Source organism: Myotis yumanensis, unplaced genomic scaffold (assembly GCF_028538775.1).
Source record: "Myotis yumanensis isolate MYYU_CA2020_CCGP unplaced genomic scaffold, mMyoYum1.0.hap1 SCAF_10, whole genome shotgun sequence".
NCBI classification, from domain to species: domain Eukaryota; kingdom Metazoa; phylum Chordata; class Mammalia; order Chiroptera; family Vespertilionidae; genus Myotis; species Myotis yumanensis.
This window is the reverse complement of record NW_027223761.1, coordinates 6,606,179-6,627,700: the sequence shown is the minus strand read 5'-3', so window position 1 is coordinate 6,627,700 and position 21,522 is coordinate 6,606,179. Positions and strand designations below refer to the sequence as shown.

At 56.2% G+C, this 21,522-nt stretch overlaps 1 protein-coding gene and 1 long non-coding RNA gene across 4 annotated transcripts in view; one reads left to right on the top strand and one right to left on the bottom strand.

Moving 5' to 3' along the window:
• Window positions 1-8,451: 8,451 nt before the first annotated feature.
• The window catches only part of LOC139018811 (uncharacterized), a 37,439-nt gene continuing 24,368 nt past the window's right edge, over window positions 8,452-21,522 (bottom strand). Inside the window, exon 3 of the long non-coding RNA XR_011472947.1 lies at window positions 8,452-8,656. This is a non-coding gene — a long non-coding RNA (uncharacterized lncRNA). The remainder of the gene's footprint in view (window positions 8,657-21,522) is intronic.
• CLCF1 (cardiotrophin like cytokine factor 1) lies at window positions 9,788-19,896 on the top strand. 3 transcript variants are annotated; one of them, XM_070426454.1, is made up of 3 exons: window positions 9,788-10,012; window positions 16,477-16,643; window positions 18,469-19,896. In XM_070426454.1, the coding sequence occupies exons 1-3, from the start codon at window positions 9,997-9,999 to the stop codon at window positions 18,961-18,963; spliced, it is 678 nt and encodes a 225-aa protein (XP_070282555.1). In that variant the 5' UTR covers window positions 9,788-9,996; the 3' UTR covers window positions 18,964-19,896. The 3 variants fall into 3 exon arrangements, with proteins under 3 accessions (XP_070282555.1, XP_070282554.1, XP_070282556.1); XM_070426453.1 differs by lacking the exon at window positions 9,788-10,012 and adding an exon at window positions 10,586-10,674; XM_070426455.1 differs by lacking the exon at window positions 9,788-10,012 and adding an exon at window positions 13,247-13,318.

Sequence of the window (21,522 nt, the reverse complement as noted above, 5' to 3'; positions counted from 1 at the left end):
CCCTGGTTCTGTGGCTGTTGGTGGCATGAGATGCTCACTGCGGTGCCCTGGCTTCCCTATGCCCCTCATCTGGCCGTAGCTCTGGAGAGGAGCTGTCATTGGCTGTCTTTATTTTTGTTAATCCTCACCCGAGGATATTTTTTCCATTGATTTTTAGAGAGAGTGGAAGGGAAGGAGGGAGGGGAGAGAGAGAAACATTGATGTAAGAGAGGGATATCCATTGGTTGCCTCCCTCATGTGTCCTGACCCGGCTGGAGATTGAACCTGCAACCTAGGTAGGTGCCCTTGACTGGGAATCAAACCTGAAACCCTTCTGTGCTCGGGCTGACACTCTAACCACTGAGAATACCAGCCAGGGCTCCTTTTTTTAAAAAAAATATTTTTACTGATTTTTAGAGGGGGAGAGAAAAAAAATAATGTGAGAGAAACAGTGATTGCCTGCCTCCTGTATGCACCCTTACCAGGGATCAAACCTGCAACCTGGATCTATGCCCTGACTGGTGACCTTTTGGTGCATGGGATGAGGCTCAACCAACAGCCACACCGGCCTGGGCTGTAATTGGCTGTCTTGCTTCCCCCAGGCAATGGGACCGGAAGGGGGCTCTCCAATCTGGGGCCAAGCAGCCTCTCCAGGCTGTAGTTGGCACAGCCAACAAAACCTCTCCGGTCCAGAAGGGAGGATTTACAGTGGGGGCATGAGAGCCTAGAACTGTCAAGAGCCCTTTGTGTTAACAGGGCAGGCAGTGAATATAGGGACCCAAAGATAATTTGGGGTCTGTGCCAGAAGTCAGGAGGCCTGGGGGACCTCCAGTCCCACTCACAACTTCAAGCAAGACTCTTCTCTCGGCCTGTTTCCCCTTGATAAAAATGAGGGGATTGGATGAGATGCTCTCAGAACCCTTTCAAACCCTAGATTCTTAGTCTTCACCATACCCACTTGTGACCTCCCACAAGTGCATATATGGGAGTTGCGGGGCGGGGGGTGGGGGGGGCAGATAGGGGACAGAAGAAGGTGGTTACCATTGCAGACTTTTTTTTTTAATCCTCACCTGAGAATATTTTTCCCGTTGATTTCTAGAGTGTGGAAGGGAGAGAGAGGGAGAGAAACATCAAAGTGAGAGAGACATATTGATTGGCTGCCTCCTGCCGGGGCCAGGGAACCTGCAACCTGAGATACGCGCCAGGAATCAACTCCTCGACCCTTCAGTCCTAGGGCCGATGCTCTAACCACTGACCAAACTGGCCAGGGCCCATTTCAAACTTTAAAAATAATTATCTGTCGTGAAATTTCAGTTCAACCACTACTTCTCACCCAACTGGTTAGGTTTGAAGTCGCAGGAATCCCCAGAGCTCAGTAATTCATTTAATTCAGGAACACATTTCTAAGTTCAGGAACAGAGCACAGGATACAAATCCCCGCTGCTCTGGGCTTCCACTGCACCGGAGAGGACAAATGAAAGGGACAGCCCGTGCCAGGCTCTGATGTGATCCAAACATGTGGATCTGCTGGGATGACCAAGGGGGCGAGGCAGCTCTGAGCTGCCGGCAGGGCACTACTTGCCCACCTGTAAGTGGTTCACCAGGTGCCAGTGGTACCTGTAGGCAGGCCCAGGCCTTTCTCATTCCCCAGCATTTCTCAGCAGTTAGGGCGGGCAAGCTCGGCAATATCGGTGGCTTAAGCATATATTGACTGAAGAGCATAATATTCAAAGTGGTTACAAGATTTGGACTCAGGTTGTCTATTGAGGTAGACAGTGGGATTCTAGGCACTAGCCTGCCTAGATCTGAATCCTGGGTTCATCACTTTTAGGTTGTGTGCAAGTAGACACGTTGCCGATATTCTCTGAGCCTCAGTTTACTCATCTGTAAATTGGGGGAAGGAAAGGGCTGTTGTGAGGATTAATTTAGTGTTTATACAGCTCTTAGCACGCACTGTCAGTCTTCCCATGATGATTATTGCTGTGTCCCACTGCCTCCATGTTGCGTGTGCCCTCACAGGATTCTAGGGTCAGAACCAAAAACAAAATGAATCATCCGTAGGGAGGAATCCACACTAGGAAGCAGGGAGGGAAGACCCCAGAGAAACATGGCAAGGAAAAGGCCCAGAGGCCAGGGACTGGAAAGCACTTGCAGGACTCGGCGGGGGCAGAGGTCAGCCCCAGGGAAAAGGTGTCGGGGAGACTGTGGCTGTGGCCACGTGCTGGCCCCTCCATGCCTTCTGCCTCGTGAGGGGGATGTCAGTCCTCCGTCTTCCTGAGCTGCCAGAGGCTGACACGAGGCAGTGGCTGTGCCCACACTGCCGGCACGGTGCGCAGACAAGCCCAGGTCTCTGCAGTCTGCAGGGCAGGAGGTGGAGGGGAGATGGGAGGGGATTTTCTAAACCCACAGCAGAGAAGGGGGAAGCATAGGTTTGTTCACCAAAACCTGGCACGCTGGAATGACAGGCCCCCTTGGAGCACAAGTGAGGTAAGTTTAGGACAAATCAAAGACAGCGTGCTTCACCCAGCAGGGGAGGACGCCGATGGAACTCATTACCCCAAGATGTGGTCTCGGCTGGGAATATAAATAGCTTCACAAAAGGTTTAGATAAATCTGTGGATGACAGCTCGATTCATGGCTAGAAGGGGAAGGAAGCTGTTTGGGGCCTGCTGGCCTGTGGGGAAAGCCTCAGGGCGGGACCTGGCCTCCCTAAGAGCAGCTCAAGGGGCCCCGGTCAAAGGCAGGCTTCAGGCCACAGGAACCCCAGGTGGCAGCATCAGTGTTCTGGCAGGCTAGAGCCCCGTCTGAATCCCGGGGTTCTTTCCTCAACCCCCAACACGTGCTGTCTGGGGAGATACGTGCACTTCCAGCTCTGGGGAGTCCTGGCGGGGTTGTCCCCTAAAGGGACCAGCAGAGGGAGACAGACACCGTGTCCAGTCCCAGCTCCCAGAACAGAGTTGGGCTACTCTGCCTGTAGGGCAGGCAAGCACCCATGGGGCCCAGCTCTGTGCCCAAGCCAGCTAGGCACCTGAGGGAGGGAGGGGCTGAGATGGGCTTACTGCAGTGCGGGGTAAGGGGAAGAGACTAGGGAATGGGGGCGGGGTGGGAAGGAGGCCACTAATTAAGAGCAGAGTGGCTCTGGAGCCATCTTGCCCTCTGTCCCAGGAGACCCAGAGCCCCTAGCTGGCAGGCCTGGGTCTCTGTAGTTCCAAACTGTTCCATGGGGCACATATAGGAGCTTCTGAAGGCTCCTCCCCAGCCCCAGCAAGGTTCCAGGCCAGGTGTGGCTTTTCCCTTTCTGCCACTCGGATTCTCCCCGGCCCCTCTGGAAGTCTTTCCTCACATCTCCGTCCATTGACCTTTCTGTGCACCACAGCCCTTTAGAAACCTTAAGTTCTTGAGGACCTGTCTCATTTAACAGATTTTGTAGCAGGCTGAAACTAACACGCACAGGGAAGGACGAGTTGTGGTCCTCAGAAAGGTGCCTTGGGGGCCAGCAGGGGTGAGGGGGCTCCTCAGAGACCCAAACTACCCACATCTTGCAGACAGATGACCTGAAAGCTCAGAATGGGGCGGGCACCCAGCACAGTCAGGATCAATTGGCTCCTCTCAACCCTTCCGAGCTCACTGTGCCCTCGCTGTTGCCCCTCCCACTCCACCCTCCTTTAACACATCGAACCCCTACCGAGGCTGTCTGGGGTGCAAATTCAAATGCTCAGGAATCATTTATCATTGGAGGAGAGTTGAGCAACAGCCCAACTCTAGAACTCTCTAGAGTTCTGTGTCTGCCCTGTGTGGGGAGTCAGTCGGGTGATGGGGACAGGCTTCAGAAAGGCAGAATCAAAAGGACAGAAAAGGCACAGGCATAGGGGCTTGCAAGGGGGTAGTGGCATCATTAGTGGAAGCAGGAGGATAGGGCACGAGGGCAGATAACAGTAATATTTAACATTATCGAGTGCTAAGTGCCAGAGATTGACTTGTATTAACTGGATCGACCCTTATTCTGAGGAAGGTACTATTATCATCACCCCTGTGTTGTGCAGGAGAAAATAGGTGTGCAGGGATCAAGTGATTTGCCCAAAGTCATACAGCTAGTAAAGCTGGAGTGGTCACCCTCAACTGTGTCATTCTCCCAACAGTGCAGGCACTTGGGATGACAGGCACTGGGGGTGGGACTCCCATCACTGCTTCCCTGGGATGGCCCAGGGAGGTGCTGTCTGTCCTCTGACCCCCAGGGTCCCTGAGAAGCCCAGACATTCTGGGGAAAGTCCTGAGAAGCTTGAAGGAGGGTGGCTGGTGAGGAGGGAGGGGACAGAGCAGGAGGAGCCGGCAGTGACTCAGCAGGGCAGGATAAGGATCTTCCAGCCCTGGGAGAGGTAACCCCACTCCTTTGCCAGGGGAGACGGAGTCACTGAGCCCGAGGCATGGGTTGGCCAGGGCAATGGAACATCCTGGAAGAATGGAGGAGGGGGGGGGGGAGGTTTCTGACAAGCAAGGGAGGAGTTGAGCATGGGGTATCCCTTCTGCCCCTGCCCATCTCGCACACCTGTCGCCCAGACATCCTTGCAGCGAGTAGAGCCCAGGCAGGGCAGGGAGTGGCCCGAAGCAGAGCCTGGTTCCTCTTAGCTTCACATGGAGGCAGTGGGTGTGGTGTCCTCGGGGAGGCCTGAGCTGGTCCAGGTGTGGGTGGGGGCACAGGGCAGGGTAGGGCCCTTGCTGAGGTGGGAGGAGGCCCAGGGGTTTCCGCTGACATCATGGCCAGCTCAGGGTGAGACAGGGCCTTCTGGGCTCTTGCCCGCTGGAGGGAAAGGGAAAGTGCCCACCCCTGCTGCCTTTTCTCACCATCTGCCCTCAGTGGCCTGCAGGCCTGCACATTCACACTGGAGTGTTCACACGTGGTGGCAAAGAGGAGCGCTCTTTCCGGGATGGATCCCTGGGGGCCTGTCTGGCCCTAGTTAGTAGCCCAGAAGGGGCCTCTCAGGCTACCTAGCCCCTCCCTTTGCAGGCCATATAGTCTGGCCCTCAGGAAGCACAGGGACATCCTGGTCCTGGTTCAGTGCTCAGTCCCAATTCAAGCTTACTGCCCCTAGAATCTACAATTCTAGCTGAGGGCATAGTGCCTCTCCCTGTCCCAGGAGGTGATGTGGGTGACAGCCTAGCATCACAGTCAATTCTTGTCAGTAGTGGGTGGTGGGCAGGGGAATGGGGACTGTCCCTAGGAACGACTTAGTGTCCTGAAGAGACTCAGCACCCAGGTGAGCTCCCTCATGGCCAGGGCACTGGCAAGTCCTGCTGTTTCTGGAGCTGCTCGGCACCCAGCCTCTCCTTTCCAGAATCCCCTCCCAGGTTGATTTTGCGAGGGACAGTTAAAGGGACATGGCGTTCTGGGCTCCCGTCCTGGTTCTACTACTTGTGTGACCTTGGACAGGTGACTTCATCTTACCAAGCCTCAGTTTCCTCACACATAAAATGGGGAAATAACAGTTCCCATTTTACAGGGTTATTGTAAGAATGAGATGGCCCTGGCCATCCACTGTGGCTCAGTTGGTTGGAGTGTTGTCCTGTGCACCGGAAGGTTGCGGGTTTGATTCCTGATCAAGGTACATAGCTAGGTTGTGGGTTCAATCTCCAATCAGGGTGCAACTGATCAATGTCTCTCTCTCTCTCTCTCTTTTAAAACAAATTTGTTTATTTTTGTAGAAACAAGTGCTCTATTTTTGCATTCATGGTTTATTTATTTAATCCTCATCCAAGGATATTTTTTCCATTGATTTTTAGAAAGAGTGGAAGGGCGGGAGAGAGACAAGAGAGAGAAACATTGATTGGTTGCCTCCTGCACAGGGGTTGCCTGCAACTGAGGTACATGCCCTTGACTGGAATTAAACTGGGACCCTTCAGTCCCTGGCTGACACTCTATCCACTGAGCCACACTGGCTAGGGCCAATGTATCGCTCTTACATCAATGTTTCCACCCCCCCCCCTCTCTTTCTCTCACCCCCGCTCTCCTACGTGCACACAGGTCAGTCTCCACCCCTCCACCCCATAGCCTCTTAGGGTTCCTCTCTGTGTCCCTGGCACTTGGGATGGAGTAGGCACTCAGGGAATGTTTAGTGAACAAATGAATGAATTAGTGGATATCTTTACTCACCTCAGTGGGCTTCTCTACCACCATACTCCTGCTCACCCATCAGAAGGGCATCAGACCAGAAGCCTTCCTGGTTTAGGAATCCAGGACACCCAGAGGCCAGTGCCCCTACAGTGCCAATCCTTCAGCTGCCTGGGACATGGTGTTGTTGGGGCATCTGGAGAGCCTTCCCTGGGGATACCAGTTCTGGGGGGAAGGTGGGAGGGAGAAGTGGGAATCTAGCTCATCCATATGCCAACACCAACTCACCTCCATCACTTTGGAGGGCAGCTCAGTCATCACCTGGTGCAGCCCTGCCCCCTGCCCAGCCACACCCCTTGGAGCCTTATCTGCTACCCCACTGTGAATGGTAAGGCTTGGAGTCTAGAAGGCCAGAGAGGGCAGCAAAGCAGTGTCTGCCTCCTCAGCTCACTGATACTCCCACCATCCTGTGGGGGAGTTGGTGGAAGGTGGTCCTATCCCATTCCACAGAGAGGTGATGGGCTTGTCCCAGGGCCACACTGACCAATGGGAAGCCCAGCATTCTGACTCCCAGCCTGGCCATCTGCCTCTGCAAGGAGCCTGGGACCTCTGCCCAGGGTACCTGAGGCCCCTGCCTGTGGCTGCCACTGTTCCTCCTGCCGTCCAGTCACATTTCTACCCTGAAGCTCTCCCTCCTCCTGGAGCTCTCCTCCCCTCACCATCCTCTGATCTCCAGGGTTAATGGGTGTCTCTTGTCACAGGACTGTGACATTCTTAAAGGCAGGGGTGGGTTTTTCTCCTCCCTTGTCTTTTCTAGGACCTAGAACCCAGCGAGGGCTCAGGAAATGCCTGCACAACACACCAAGGATCTGGAACTCAGGTGTGTGTGTGGGGGTGTCTCCTCTAACCTCTGCCCTGCCCCCAGCAGCAATGAACAGGAAGAGCCACAGGGGAGCAGGAACCTTCCGGAGGTCCCAGCTGGAAATCAGAGGGCAGCCACCTGTGCCCTGCCACCCACAGAAACCCTGGAGGTGCCATTCCTACTCTGCCTCTCCTTCCTTCCTTTGAGATCCAATAGCCCACTCCCATTTGGGATTTGGTAGAATAAAGGCATTGTCTTTATTCCAGCCCCCACCCCAACCCAACTGGCAGCTCCTAGCCTGCTGCCTTTGCCCAGACATGGCAGAGGGGCATAGGCAGCTTGGAGATGGAGTTGATTTTCCCTTTGGCAGTAGAGAAGAGGGGGAGGGGAGAGCTTGCCCCCCATTCCTCCATCCTCCCCCCACCACCACAGAGAGGGGAGAGGGCAGGGATACAAGTCCAGACAAGAGGCAGAGGCGGACGGGACTTCCTCAGCTTGTGGGGTCACAGTATCAAGCCCAGGGGCTGTGTGTAAAGCCAATCATTCCTGCACCCACCTGGCCTGGTCCTCATTTGAGAGTTGCAGCCCTTAGTTCCTTTGAACCAATGCTTTCTAGACTCTTGAGGTGAATATTTGCACTGGGGGGGGGGGGGCTCTGCGGGGGGAGGCAACATGGTAAGCTCCCCCTCAACTACAGAGTCTGTTCCTCTTCCTCCTTGACTCCTGCTCCTCCCTCCTTCCCACTCCCACCCATTTATTTGCCTTTGTGTCTCCTCTTTCCTGTTCTGTCCCTTCCTTTCTCCCCCTCCTCTTCGCTCAGCCCCCACCCTCCTCCTTCAGCTCCCCTCTCCCCCTTTTTCTCCTGGCCCCCTCCTCCTCTCCCTCGGTGGGGCTGCTTTCTCCCTGACTCAGCAAGGTGCTTTATAAGGTGCTGAGGGGGCTCAGCCAAATCCAAACCACATTGTCTGTGCAGACACTCTCCACAAGGAGCCGGCTGCAAACCAGGGAGAAGGACTTGAGCAGTTCCCCTCTCCCTCTCCCCTCCCCTCCATGGCTCCCTCCCTCTGACAGGGTGGCTGCTAGGGGACCTCCTGGCTGGCCTCAGTGCCAGTCACCCACTGGGCATCTGCCTTCTTGACCTTGGCATGGGCATCAAAGATCATTGGGCTCGCCGGCCAAGAATGTCATTGAAGCTTCAGTGTTCAGGCTGGGGGGTGGAGGGGCTGTGGGGGAAGAGGGAGGCCCGGAGCACTTTTCCAAAGGGCCCCTCTAAGGCAGATGCCCTAGAGCCCATCAGAGCTGCTGCTGATCCCCTAGAAAGTCCCCTGCCCCCAACTTCAGGCTAGCTCCCCTTTCCCAGTTCTTTTTCTTGTTTAGGAAAAAAAGAAAAAGAAAGAAAGAAGAGGGGAAAAACTCAACAACAAAGTCTGTCCCACTCCAGTGAGGTAATTGAAAACAAACTTCTTCCCCACCCCCCCATCCCCCCCACCCCAGTTCTCCAAGTGCAGACAGGGAAGAGCTGCCCTGGGAACCCAGTGCTGGTCATGACATACCGCCTGCTCTGACCTACAGGCTGGAGGGGCTGTGGCAGGGCTGGCAGAGCATCCCTTTCTCTGGGGGCACCAGGAAAGGAGTGGGGAGCGTGGGCTCTGATGCTGTTCCAGAGGGAGGCGTCACCGTCCAGGTCTGGCCCACTATCGCCTTTATCCCTTTGAAACAACAAATAAACAACAACAAAAGCAACAAATTACTAAATGATCTTATTGCTGGTCTGGTTCTAGAGCTCTCCAGCCATGGAGATCAAATAACTGTCCCCCAAAAAAAGTCATGAAGTGGAGATTCCTGCACGATCCCAGATGAGAGCTGTTTTCTCTGCTCGCTTCCTAGCAGACCTGTGTAGAGCGAGGAAGACCCTCCAGGGAGGGTCCTAGGCTTATGGGTCCCCGGGTATCCTACTCAGCAAGTCCCAACCCAGGCCTGAGGGAAGGAAGGAGAAAGAGCACTCCACAGCCAAATCGCCCCTACCCCACCACCGGAAAACCAACCCCAAACCCCAATGTCTTCATGGGGAAGCATTTCACAAATAGGGTCGTCCATTGCCTTGAATTAGAACGTTCTCGCTGAGTCACCCATGAAGCCCTGGTGTTGAAACTGGTCCGGGTGCCTCGTGTTGATTAATGAATGACAAACCCCCCACCCATGTGTACTCTCCTGGCCGCTGGGAAGAATGAAGAACCCCGTGATCTTGAGGGGAAAGCACTCGCCAAGTGGGCCTGTGGTGCCCTCTCCCGCCCCCGCAGTGGGCATTGTGAACCGGTTAGTCACCTGCCCCGGCCAGCGCCTCGCTTAGCCCCAGCTTTTGGAAATGGGACAGGCGGCGGGACAATAGGCAAGGGGGGCGGTCAGCCCAGACAAAGGGCAGCAGGAAAAACACCATCACTTGCTTGGAGGCCAGCTCGCTGGCATTTGGGAGAATGTGTCATTGCATTTACTGTGTGTGTGGGGGGGGGGGGGGCGCGGGGGCGGTGAGCTTACACATGAGAAGGCAGAGGTAGGGTGAGCGCGGGACCCAGGGACCCACGCGGACAGGGAGCGGCGCCCCAGGCAGACTCGGAGGGAGAGGAAAAGGAGCGGGCGGCTCCCTGCCTGAGCTCTCAGAGTTTGCACACCGACTGATGCCCTTCCCGCCCCCTCCCCCAGGAGGCCCAGGGTGGTACCATCGCAGCCTCGCCTCACCTCACCCCCCCTCGGTGTCGTGGGAGGGAGAGGAGCCCCAGAAGCCCTCCCTTCCCTCCTCCCCCCTCCTCCCCCCACCCCAGGGAGGGCCGCTACAATTTGTGGTTACAGCTTTACACGTCAGAAAAAAAAAAAAAGTTTGCAGAATGTCCCACACTGAAAAAAAAAAAAAAATCCGAAACCGAGCGAAAAAAACCTGCGAGTGGGCCTGGCGGATGGGATTATTAAAGCTTCGCTGGAGCCGCGGCTCGCCCTCCCACTCCGCCAGCCTCCGGGAGAGGAGCCTCGCCCGGCCGGCCCGGCCCCCAGCCCCATGGACCTCCGAGCAGGTAGGAGCCAGGCGTCCGAGGCCCCGGCCCCCGCCTCCGCTCAGGAGCCTCGAGATCCGGTTCCATCCTTCCCCCGGGAGCCCGAAGCCGGGAGCCAGGACCTGCCCCCGCCAGCAGGGCTCGGGCCGGTGGAGGCAAGGCTGGGCGCCCTCGAGAGCGGCCCGGCGGGACGCGGCATTCCTGGAGTCCGCTCCGCGGGGCCAGGAGGTGGCCGGGAGCGCGGCGGGGCGTCCCGGCGACCCGCAGCCCTGGGGAGGCGGCCACCTGGAGCCCCAGCGAGGCGGGGTCCCGCCAATCCCGACGGACGAGCCCCGCGCAAAAGTCGGGGAGAGCGAGTCCGAGGCGGGAGCGGGGCTGCGGGAGGGAGACGCGGCGCGCGGGTGGTGGGGGCCGGAGAGGAAGAGGGAGGGGAGGGGAGGGAGACAGAGGGGAGCCCGGGGCCGGGCCAGCGGGAGGCGAGGGAGGCCGACACCTCGGGCCGTGCCGCTCTCCCTCCCGGGCCCGGCGGAGGAGAGGGCGGGAAGGAGGGCGGGCGAGAGGGGAGAAGAGGCGGAGAGCGGAGCCCGGCCGGGCCGGGCCGCGGGCCGGACTCGCGGCTTCCTAGCTGCGCGCCGCGCGGCCGGAGCCCTCCATGCTGCCCGCGGCCGAGGAGCCAGCGGCAGGTAGGGGCCGGCGGTGGGGGTGGCGGCAGCGAGCCCTCCGCACCGCCCGCCTCGGCCTGGGAGTGATTAGTGCAGGGGGGGCGGGCGCAGCCCGGCCGGACCGGGCAGGAAAAAGTCCGTCACCCTCCGGGGAGCGGCGGGAGCGGCCGCTGGGCGCTGGCGGCCCGCGGGAGGGCGGGCGGACGGATCGGGGAGTTGACGCGCGGGAAGGGGCAGCGGCCCGGCTGAGCACGGAGCCCCGGACCCGCCCCCGCCCCCGCCGACGGGAAGGGAGCACCCGGGCGGGAGCGGGCCGGGGGCGGGGCCGGGGGCGCCGGGGCCACACAAGGGGAAGGCGCCGCCGCCGCCGCCGCCGCCGCCGCCACCGCCGCCGCGGGGAGAGGGCCCGGAGCGAGGGGTCACCGCCGAGAGGGGAGGGCCAGGAGCGGCCGCCGCCGCACAGTTCCCGCGCCGAGGCCCCCAAGGGGAACCCCGCGCCCCTCGAGCCTCGCAGCGTCCCCCTGACCTTTGCCCTCCCCCCTTCCTTGTCTGCTGTCCAGAAGTCCTCCCCAGAGACCTCCAGTCCCGGAGGACCCCGTCCCAGCTTTCTCCTGCGCCCGGCCTGACCCTCCCGCAGGGGTCGGAGGGGGCTGCCCGGAGCCGAGGGGAGCAGGCAGTCCCCCGCGGCCGGAGCAATCCGAGCCCTTTAGAGAGGCTGTGGGCGGGGGGCACTGGACACACTCCTGTCAGGCGCTCTCTAACCCGGCGGACATCCCCGTCTCTCAGGGTCCCCGCAGACCCCTCCTGGGCTCCCACACACAATGCCCCTTCCGTGGGACACCGAGGCTCATCCCCCTGACGGACCAGACCTGCTTCCACCGCTGGCTCAGGCACACTCACTGCGCCGGAGCCACGAGGTCAACCAGGGAAAGGGCACCAGGCAGTGATGGCAGCAACTGTCACCCAGCTGCCCCAGAGTCTCTCCCCCTCCCTCTCCCCTCGCAGAGCCCGCACTCCTGCCCAGTCACACTTGTGCACACCACCCTGCCACACCCGCTCGGCTGCTAGTGACACTTCACATTCCTCCCCACAATCCCACCTGCTTGTTCACACCGGGGCTCCTGCCCGATCCCTCAGAGCCCCTCCCAGGCCTTTTGGATAACAACACCCTTTGAAACTCACCCACACACTGACCCCTACTATTTCCTAACTTCTTCCCCTGCCTCGCTAAAGCCGGTGGCCCAGCTTCGCTGGCCTCCACTCTCTCTGAGCACCCCCAGGGTCCTTTTGCAGCACCATCCAGAACCCTCTCACTCCAACAAAAGCCCAACTCCTGTGTCCACATGGACTTCACAAGGCAAGGCAGCTGGCCTGCCTGGCTGCTTCTTTCCCAGGCCTCAGTTTCTTGTCATTTAGGTGGAAGAGAAGGGGTGGGGGGGGCTGTTGAGGAGGACAGCAGAGACAGAGCCCCACGTGGTTCTGCTGAGGAACTTAAGCATGCATGGTGCAACCCCTCACTATAGCCCCATTACCTGATGAGTTGCTGGCAAAGCGAGGTCTCCTGACTTCTGGGGGCTCATGTGTACTCACTCACTAAGCCACCTCTCAGCAGCCTGGGGGACAGGAACCAAGGAGAGGATGGAGGGGAGGGCAGGCCAGGCAGCCCAGAGGACAGGAGAGTCCCGCTGTGTCTGTGGGCCTTTCCCTGGGAAGGCAGGTTGGGAAGCTCCCCCATGAACCCGTTCTTAGTCTCAATGCCTGGATCTCATACCACAGTGGGCACCACCCCTAACCTGCTTCATTCCCCCAATTCTCCTCAACAGACCCCTTCAAAGTCACCAGGATGCTTTCCTGATCTGGCCTGAGGGCAGGGCTTTTCCTTCTGGCTCCCACATTTAGCCCAACACTCTGGAGCTTTGCGATGCCTCCCTGGCTCCTATGCATTCCGCTGATAGCTCTTAGCCACCAGTTCCAGGAGCAGAGTCTCCCGGCTGACTTGTCCTACTCTCTCTGCCCATCCTGGCACATCTGTACTGCCGAGCCCCACACCCTTAGTGAGTGGAGTGAGGTCAGCCTGGGGGATACAGGCTACGGACTGAGGGGCAGCTGGCCAAAGACATGCACACACAGGTGTGCCTGTCTGTGCAGCGTGTCAGGGTGGCCATGCGCTTGCAGTCCGAGGTGTGCCTGTGAGTGTTCATGAGGGGGGCCTCGGTTCCCAGAGCCCAGGGATCTGGATGGAATTAGGGGCCGGCCCAGGCGGGGGCCAGGATGGGGGGGTGAGGGGGGCTGCAGCAGGAAACGTGAGCTGCACTCATTAGCTCCTCACGTGCTCAGCCGGATTTATAAACACAGGGGAAGACGGGATGTAAACAATCAGTGGGCAGCAGCCAGAGCCAGAGCTGGGGCGGGAGCTGGTCGGGTGCCAGGACTGGGAGATGGGGCCCAGGACACAGTCCTTAGTGGCCAGGTCCACCTGCACACCATGAACTTGGAGAGGAGGATCAATGAAGGCTCCAGGATGCCCACTGCACTCTCCCTCCTAGGGACACAGGCAAGCTGCAAGCTACTTACAACTAAACCACAGGTTGTCTCTGCCCCAGATGCTTTTGCTGCCTGAGATATGGGAACATTTTGCCTGGAGTGGAAGCTGTCATGACAGAGGGTAGAGCCCCGTCCTGTCCCCTTTCTCCTTTCCTAGCCCCTTTCCCCTCTGGGTTTCTGAGTCTCCTTCCCTCTTTCTGGTTCTCTCTATGGGTCAGTCAGTTGGATCCTTCTGCTCTCTCCCTTGCACCCCCCCACCCACCCACACTGCAGTGACAGTTACCTCAGAACTGAAATATTCCTGGAAACACCGGCCTTGTCTGGTTAATTTCATGAGCCGTTTTTCTGCCCAGATGACTTAGCTCTTGTTTATCCAAAGGCTTCTCCCCCTCTCCTCCTGCTGTCCCTGTGTAGGGAGCCAGTGCTCCCCAGGGATGTCCCACAGGGCCCAGAAGAGGAGGGGGGAAACAAGTCCCATAGCTGGGTTCCTGACTCCCCCCCCCCCCACCCCCCCGCCCCAAATGGGATAAGCAGAGCCCTGCCCCAGAACTCTTGTCTAGCAGGGCTGCCCAAAGCAGGGTGGGGTAAAGAGGCAAGCCTAGTTCCCAATTGCTGCTTCAGCCAGGACCCTCGGCATTGCCACTGACTGCCAGCCAGGCCAGACTCAATCTTGAAAGCTACCTCAAGGCTGGAAGGGCTACTGCCCACCTCAGCAGGTCTCTACCTCCAAAACTAACCCCACCTTGTACCAGTAGGATCTTGGGAGTGACTCAGTCAGACAGCTAGGCTAAGAGTAGCCCAAGGCTTCATGCAGAGGAGAAGGACCTGGAGTTGTCTTGGGATGTGAAGAACAGGGACTAGAAAGGAACTCAGAGTCAGCAAGAGCTCAGATAGAAAGAAAGAGTAAGGAAAGGAACATTCAGGAGGGAATGCACAGGCTGGAGATGGGGGAAGAGCAAAAAGGGAGCCTGTCTCCTCAGGGAGCAGTTATGTGCCTGACCCTCCTCTCTGTCCTAAAACACATGCCTGTGAGTGCGCGTGCACACACACACACACACACACACACACACACACAAACACCAAGAGCCCTTCACCAAAAGGGCAGGTCCCTGAGACTAGCAGTACCCTTACTCCCATGCTCCATCAGTAAAGCCAGTCAGTCACACATCTGAAGGTCAAGACTGACCAGTTGGCATGGCTCAGTGATTGTCGACCTCCGAACCAGGAAGTCATGATTCAATTCCCAGTTTGGGCACATGCCCGGGTTGCAGGCTTGATCCCCACTGTGGGGCATGCAGGTGGCAGCTGATTGATGATTCTCCCTCATTTCTCTCTCAACCCTTTCTCTCTGAAATCAGTATATACAAAGACTGACCAGTTGGGGACACCGCAGGAGTCCCCACCTGATCCTACACTCTGTAAGAGACATTCTATACAATTTGAATCCTAAACCCTTCCAAGTTTTACCCTCTCTAAAACCCTGACCCAGTATTATGACTAACTGTAAACTTAACCTAGTCTTAACTCAAACCTCTCCTAACTCTAAGTACAGTTAAATTGTTAAACCCATATCCAACTTACTTTTATCAAAACAACATAAGTCATTGCAGAAAATGTGAAAGTATAGAATATAAATTAGAAGGAAAAAACCACTCATGGTCTCACATCTATCCAAGCTCAAAATCCACTAGCAATATTCTTAGTGACATGCCATGCATCACCCTATCTGAAAATCTGAATCAACACATTCACAAACCGTAGTCCCAGCCAACCCTCTGCCTGCCCAAACCTAACCACATCCCCCAGCTGGACTCAAACCTCAACCACACTCACTCAGCCAAATCCCAATAAATTAACCTGAAACTTTAAAAGCAACCCAGTCCTTAAAGCTAACCTAGCCCAATGCCAATTATAGCCATACCTTATCCTAACCTTAATTGCTTTACCCAGTCCCAATGCCCACTGAATCCTGGCCAAGTGTTCTTGATCTTGGACCTCACCTAAAAGCTGGGAAAATCATGTTTCCCAACCACTTATGTCTGTTCTCACAGCACTGACCCCTGGCCTCTGGCATCCACAGATGTCCAGACTCTCCAGCGCCATCAGCTGACAGACACAATTCATTGAATACATCATTCTCTCTCTTCCTCTCCCTTCCTTCCACCCTCCCTGCCCTCCTCCACTGCAGGCTGATTGAAAGCCTCATGCAGCTTAACCTTTTCCCCATCTAAAACCCTATATAACAGTGGTTCTCAACCTGCCTAATGCCGCGACCCTTTAATACAGTTCCTCATGTTGTGGTGACCCCCAACCATAAAATTATTTTCATTGCTAATTCATAACTGTAATTTTGCTACTGTTATGAATCAATGTAAATATCTGATATGCAGATGTATTTTCATCATTACAAATTGAACATAATTAAAGCATGGTGATTAATCACAAGAACAATATGTAATTATATATGTGTTTTCTGATGGTCTTAGGCGACTCCTGTGAAAGGGTCGTTCGACCCCCAAAGGGGTCGAGACCCACAGGTTGAGAACCGCTGCTATATAAGAATGGAGCACACTTCCCTGAGAGTGAACGTTAACTCTCCATTAACCCCATCCTGCATTTCCACACCAAGGATCATATTCTAGAATGTCCCCACCACTGACCGCATGAGCCAGCCCTGTGTCCTTCCGCCTGACCCTGGTGGTCTGACCCTACACCTTGCCTCCTATAGCTTGACTGGGACTTGTTAGTTCAGGGGGGCGGGGGGGGGGCAGGTACAGAAGAGGGAGGAGACAGCCTCTCTCCTCCACCTCTCCCAGGGCTGACTGCTCTCAGCTGGCAGCTCTGACATGTGCTGTTTCCCACCCCAACCCCTTGGCTCCCCGCAAGCTGCAGTGGAACTAGAGGCTGGGAGAGGAGCCTGAGGTACACCTGGAACTTGGGAACAATGATTAGTGTCCCTAGACCTGGCCCTCCTTGTACACATACCTACATGGTGGCACATACAGTGACTGTTAGCTGACCCACAAATATACTCTCCAGTATCTACTGGTATAATGTATAACATACATGCCTACACACACACACACACACACACACACACACACACACGAACGAGCGAACGCTTTCTGGGGCCAGGAATGCTCCCCTCCTCCATCCCCCGCTGCCTCCCATCTGGCGTCCCACTCCTCCCTCCGAGCCCAAGGTGGGGACAGACACCTGAGGGGCTGCCAGCTGCTACCTCTACCAGGCCAGGCCCACCCTCATGTTTCTTGTCCACAGGGGACTCGTGGGGGATGCTAGCTTGCCTGTGCACCGTGCTCTGGCACCTCCCTGCAGTGCCAGCCCTCAATCGCACAGGGGACCCAGGGCCTGGTCCCTCCATCCAGAAAACCTATGACCTCACCCGCTACCTGGAGCACCAACTCCGCAGCTTGGCTGGGACCTATGTGAGTATTAGGGGCGGCTTTAGGGGTCTGGGCATTGGGCAAAGAATGAGAAGAGGAGGTGGGGGAAGAGAATGGTAGAGGGGTCCTGATGAATGTGGGGTGATGAAGAGGGGACCTTTGGCTCCAAGCAGTCTCCATGTCTGGCCTGTCTCTTGCCCTTCCCTCTAGGGTGCCCCTTCCTCCCCATCCCTGGCCCCAGGACTAGGCATGTGGGCAGGCCTCGCACCCGCCTTGGCCCATTGCCCCACTGGCTGACTGCCCAGCCGCCCGCCTCCCCCTGGGGGCCAGGGAAGTCTCCTCTGTTTACACCGTGTTGTGGTGTCTCTTGCAAGGGTGGGGCTGGGTGGGGATGGAGGGGCCCCACCTCCCATGCCTATGTTCCAGCTCGCCTCTGCCCCAGACCTGGGGCCCTGCTGCTCTGGACCCATGGGCCTTTCTTCTGTCTGCCTCTCCCATCCTAGATGGGCCTCCTAGGGGGGACTTGTGGGAAGGGGGCTGCAGGGAACCCAGGCCAGTAGTGGCAGGGGGCTCAGGGTGTGGACTGAAGTTCTGCCATAAGAATTTGGGGGCAGTCCAGAGGTGTTTGGAGAGCCCAGGAGAGGAGGAAGGAGGGTCAGAGTTAGCGAGGACCACGGGAACTGGCCCCCTCTTCCCGTGTTCCTCCTCTACATCCCAGACCCTACTCTGGAGCCAGGGAAAGAAAGGGGAGGAGGGTGGCGGGGGAGCTGGCTCCAGCCCCAGGATACACCGAGGAAATTAGTTTGTCTCTGTGCTTGTCAGCGTGTGAACCTCCCCCTGGGCCCTTGCCTATCCCAGGCCTCGCCCCTCTCTTCTCCCTTTCTCTCCCCGCTGAACTGTCTCCCTCAGCCCTTTCCCTGGGCCCCAGGCTTCTCCCCCGGGGGTTGGCAAGGCTGTCCTTTTCCCTACACTGACTTCCATACCATTCCTCCAGCCCAGCTCTTGAGACTGCCTCAGTTTCTTCCTTCTGCAGTCCTGCTTCTCTGGGCTGAGCCCTTCCTTGGAGGTTCGTGTGTACCTCTGTCCTCAGCCCTTCAGCTGGTGGGACTGGGCAAATGGAGCTCTGATGCCCACAGGCCCCTCTGCCTTTCGACCTGCTTTTCCTGTCCAGAAAACCTTTGCTTGACTCTGCTACCCCCTCTAGTTCCCGACCCTTTTTCTCTCCTGGCGTTCCCTGCCAAATTTTTCGAAGGAGTGGTCTACACCCTCTGCCTCCACTTCCTCTCCACCCACTCACGCTTTAACCCCCTGCGATCTGGCTTCCAGGCCACTGAACGGTTCTCTCCAAGGTTGTCAGGCACCTCCTTCTTGCCAAACCCAACAGTATTTCCTGAGGCTCATTCTCCTTGCTCTCTGTTTTACAGCCACACTGTTGAGCACTGCTGCCTTCTTGAACTCTTCTTGGCTCTGCACTCTCGGTCCACCTTCTACCTCTGCAGCCTGGCCTCCTGGGTCCCCATCGCTCCTCTTCCTCTTCTGCCCTGCCTCCCGGTGGGCCCTCCCCAGAGGCTTGCACACACAGCTAGCCGATCAGCGAGTCCTCCCTGAGTATCTGCTGCTCAATTTTCCTCATTCTACACCTCTCCACAGGAGAGCTCAGTACCCTCATTGCTTCAACTGTCATCTCCATGCAAACGACATCCATGGAGAAACTTAGGGTTGGCCTGTGAACAGAGAGATCTAGCATGGAGATGGGGCCAGTGTCGGGGGACACAGGAAATAGAAGCTTTGGGGACAGGTATCTCCTGGTGGTGGCAAGCTGGCTGCTTGGCCCTCCTCTTTCCCCATCGCCCTCTCCTTTCCACAGCTGAACTACCTGGGCCCCCCTTTCAACGAGCCTGACTTCAACCCACCTCGGCTGGGGGCAGAGACTCTACCCAGGGCCACTGTCAACCTGGAAGTTTGGCGAAGCCTCAATGACAAACTGCGGCTGACCCAGAACTACGAGGCCTATAGCCACCTTCTGTGCCACTTGCGTGGCCTCAACCGCCAGGCTGCTGCAGCCGAGCTGCGCCGAAGCCTGGCCCACTTCTGTACCAGCCTCCAGGGCCTGCTGGGCAGCATTGCGGGTGTCATGGCAGCTCTGGGCTACCCGCTGCCCCAGCCTCTGCCCGGGACTGAGCCCACCTGGGCCCCTGGCCCTGCCCACAGTGACTTCCTCCAAAAGATGGATGACTTCTGGCTGTTGAAGGAGCTGCAGACCTGGCTTTGGCGCTCAGCTAAGGACTTCAACCGGCTCAAGAAGAAGATGCAACCTCCAGCAGCTGCTGTCACCCTGCACCTGGGGACCCATGGCTTCTAATCTTTGACCTTTACCACCTCCTCTTTCCCCTCCCCTTTCCAACCCTGCTCCCACTCTGGGAGGGAGAAACCTGTGTGCCAACACTTGTTGAGCCAGGAGACAGAAGCTGTGAGCCTCTGGCCCTTCCCAGACTTGGAAGAGGGCATGATGCAATAAGACCCATCCCCTTCCTACTTCCCAAAGTGCTGCAGGTCTGGAGAAGAGGTGCAATAGGCCCCCTCCCATTTCTACAGGAAGTAATGCTCAAGGGAGCCCGAAGTGGTTCGGGTTGGTGTAAAGGCTCTCACAGCCTCCTGCTTCCTGCCAACCACTTGCCAGTGCCCAACCAGCCCCTTAAGCGGCACTTGCAGGAAGCATGCCTGTAGGGCAGGGAGGGGGCCACCGCAGCATGTGCCTTTCTAGGGTGAAGCCCTTTGCTGCCTCACTCTCCTTAGATGGGTGTTGCTCCCCTACCCCAATTAACTCCATACATTCAATTCAGGAAACAAGCACAGTGGCAAGTCCAAACAGGAAGAGATGGTATTAAAAATGGAAGAGGTGAGGTCTGCGTTGGAGGTAATACTGAAAGCAGAGGGGCAGGCACAGACTGGACCCTGGGGTCACCAAGGCACTTGTGGCACAGGGTGGCAACCAAAGGACCTTGTCTTGATTTTTCTTGCCAGCATCATGGTGCCTCCTCTCTGCCCCCTTTTCCAGGGTATCTGTGGGTTGCCCAGCCTGGGGAGGGCAACCATAGCCACAGCCACAGGATTTCCTGAAAGTTTACATTGCAGTAGCATTTCGGGGTGTATGGGGCAGCTCCCCCAGGCCCTGCACCCCAGCCCCAACCACTCATGACTCTGTTTGTTGTATTAATATTTATTTATTTGGAGATGTTATTTATTAGATTATATTTATTGCAAATTTTCTATTCTTGTATTAACAAATAAAATGCTTGCCCCAGAAGCATCTCTGCTTGGCACTGCCCCTCCTTCCTGCTCTCATTACTGGTTCTCCTGGTCCTCCCCTGTCCCCTGGCTCCCATGGCTGCAAGGAGAGCCCGGGAGCCCAAAGGTTAACTCAGAGATGCAAAGAGCTTGGGGAAGAGGCTCTCCCATGCTGTCGGGGAAGATGTGTACACAGCAGACTTCACTCCAGCTCTCCCATCAACACCATATTCCTTTAGTCCTCCCAAAAGCCTTCTTACCTGTCACTTACCTTCCTTCTCCCCGCCTTTGCTCAGTCCACCTCACCTCTCTGGGTTACTTTAAAGGTCTCAGAGGTATGTCTCTTTGAAAAACAGTTTACCTCTTTTTCCGGTGCTCTTTCCAAGTAGTCAGCCCATGCATTCAGTCCTCAGTTTCCCCAGAACCTCCACCTGTGGCTGCCTTTGGGCTCCTTCTCCCCAGCAGTGACCCTCGCTTTCTCATTGCCCTTCATCTGCTAGGGAGGGCGATAGACCACAGCCAAGTCGTGATTCTCAGCTGTGACTACTCCTTTCCAATGTAAGACAGATTAGTGGGAAGGAGAAAAAATCATACTGGACTGCAAGTTAATAGGAGAGATGCTAATTAAGGGGTGGCTTAAGCTCAAATTCTAGTTACATAACCTATGAGCTAAATGACCTTGGACAAATCACTTAAAGCTCTCTATTCTCCAGTTTCCCCATCTGTAAAATGGGATATTAAATACAGCAGCAGCGATTAGTAAAACAGATTACTTGTGGCATATGGCGTGTCAACAATCTAGTGAAGAGCTGCTGGATAAATTAATGGGCTAACTGCTCCCAGGTAATACATGGATATTTTACAAGAGCCTCCTGGAGACAGTACCCTAAGGGAAGGAAGTAACAAGTGATGGTGATGTCAATAAGTTGACAAATATTAAAAAAAAATTATATATATATATATATATATATAATTTCAGAGAGGAAGGGAGAGGGAGAGAGGGACAGAAACATCAATGATGAGAGAATTGGCTCATCATTAATTTGGTTGCTTCCTGCACACCCCCCACTGGGGATTGAGCCTGCAACCCGGGCATGTGCCCTGACCAGAAATTGAACTCTGACCTCCTGGTTCATAAGTAGATGCTCAACTGCTGAGCCACACTGGCCAGGCAGTTGATAAATATTTTTTTTTAAATATATTTTATTGATTTTTTACAGAGAGGAAGGGAGAGAGATAGAGAGTTAGAAACATCGATGAGAGAGAAACATCGATCAGCTGCCTCCTGCACATCTCCTACTGGGGATGTGTCCACAACCCAGGTACATGCCCTTGGCCGGAATCGAACCTGGGACCTTTCAGTCCGCAGGCCGACGCTCTATCCACTGAGCCAAACCGGTTTCGGCAGTTGATAAATATTTTAAAGACATTACCTGCCTATCACTGTGCTACTTGGTATAGGAAACATAAAAGAAGCCATTATAGAGCCTGTAATCAGTCTATTTGGGAAGAGAAGACCAGCTTACCTGAATCAATAAGGAACAAAAGCATACACATGTCGTATGCACTGGGCGGTCCCCACAAGTACATGAACCACTGGAAAGGGAGAGGCCAGAGCTATTGGACTTGCATG

Coding starts and splice junctions, on each gene's coding strand:
- CLCF1 (XM_070426453.1), top strand. CDS start 10,644: ATGCTGCCCGCGGCCGAGGAGCCAGCGGCAG. Junction 10,675..16,476: donor GGCCGAGGAGCCAGCGGCAG/GTAGGGGCCGGC, acceptor TCTTGTCCACAG/GGGACTCGTGGGGGATGCTA. Junction 16,644..18,468: donor GCAGCTTGGCTGGGACCTAT/GTGAGTATTAGG, acceptor TCCTTTCCACAG/CTGAACTACCTGGGCCCCCC.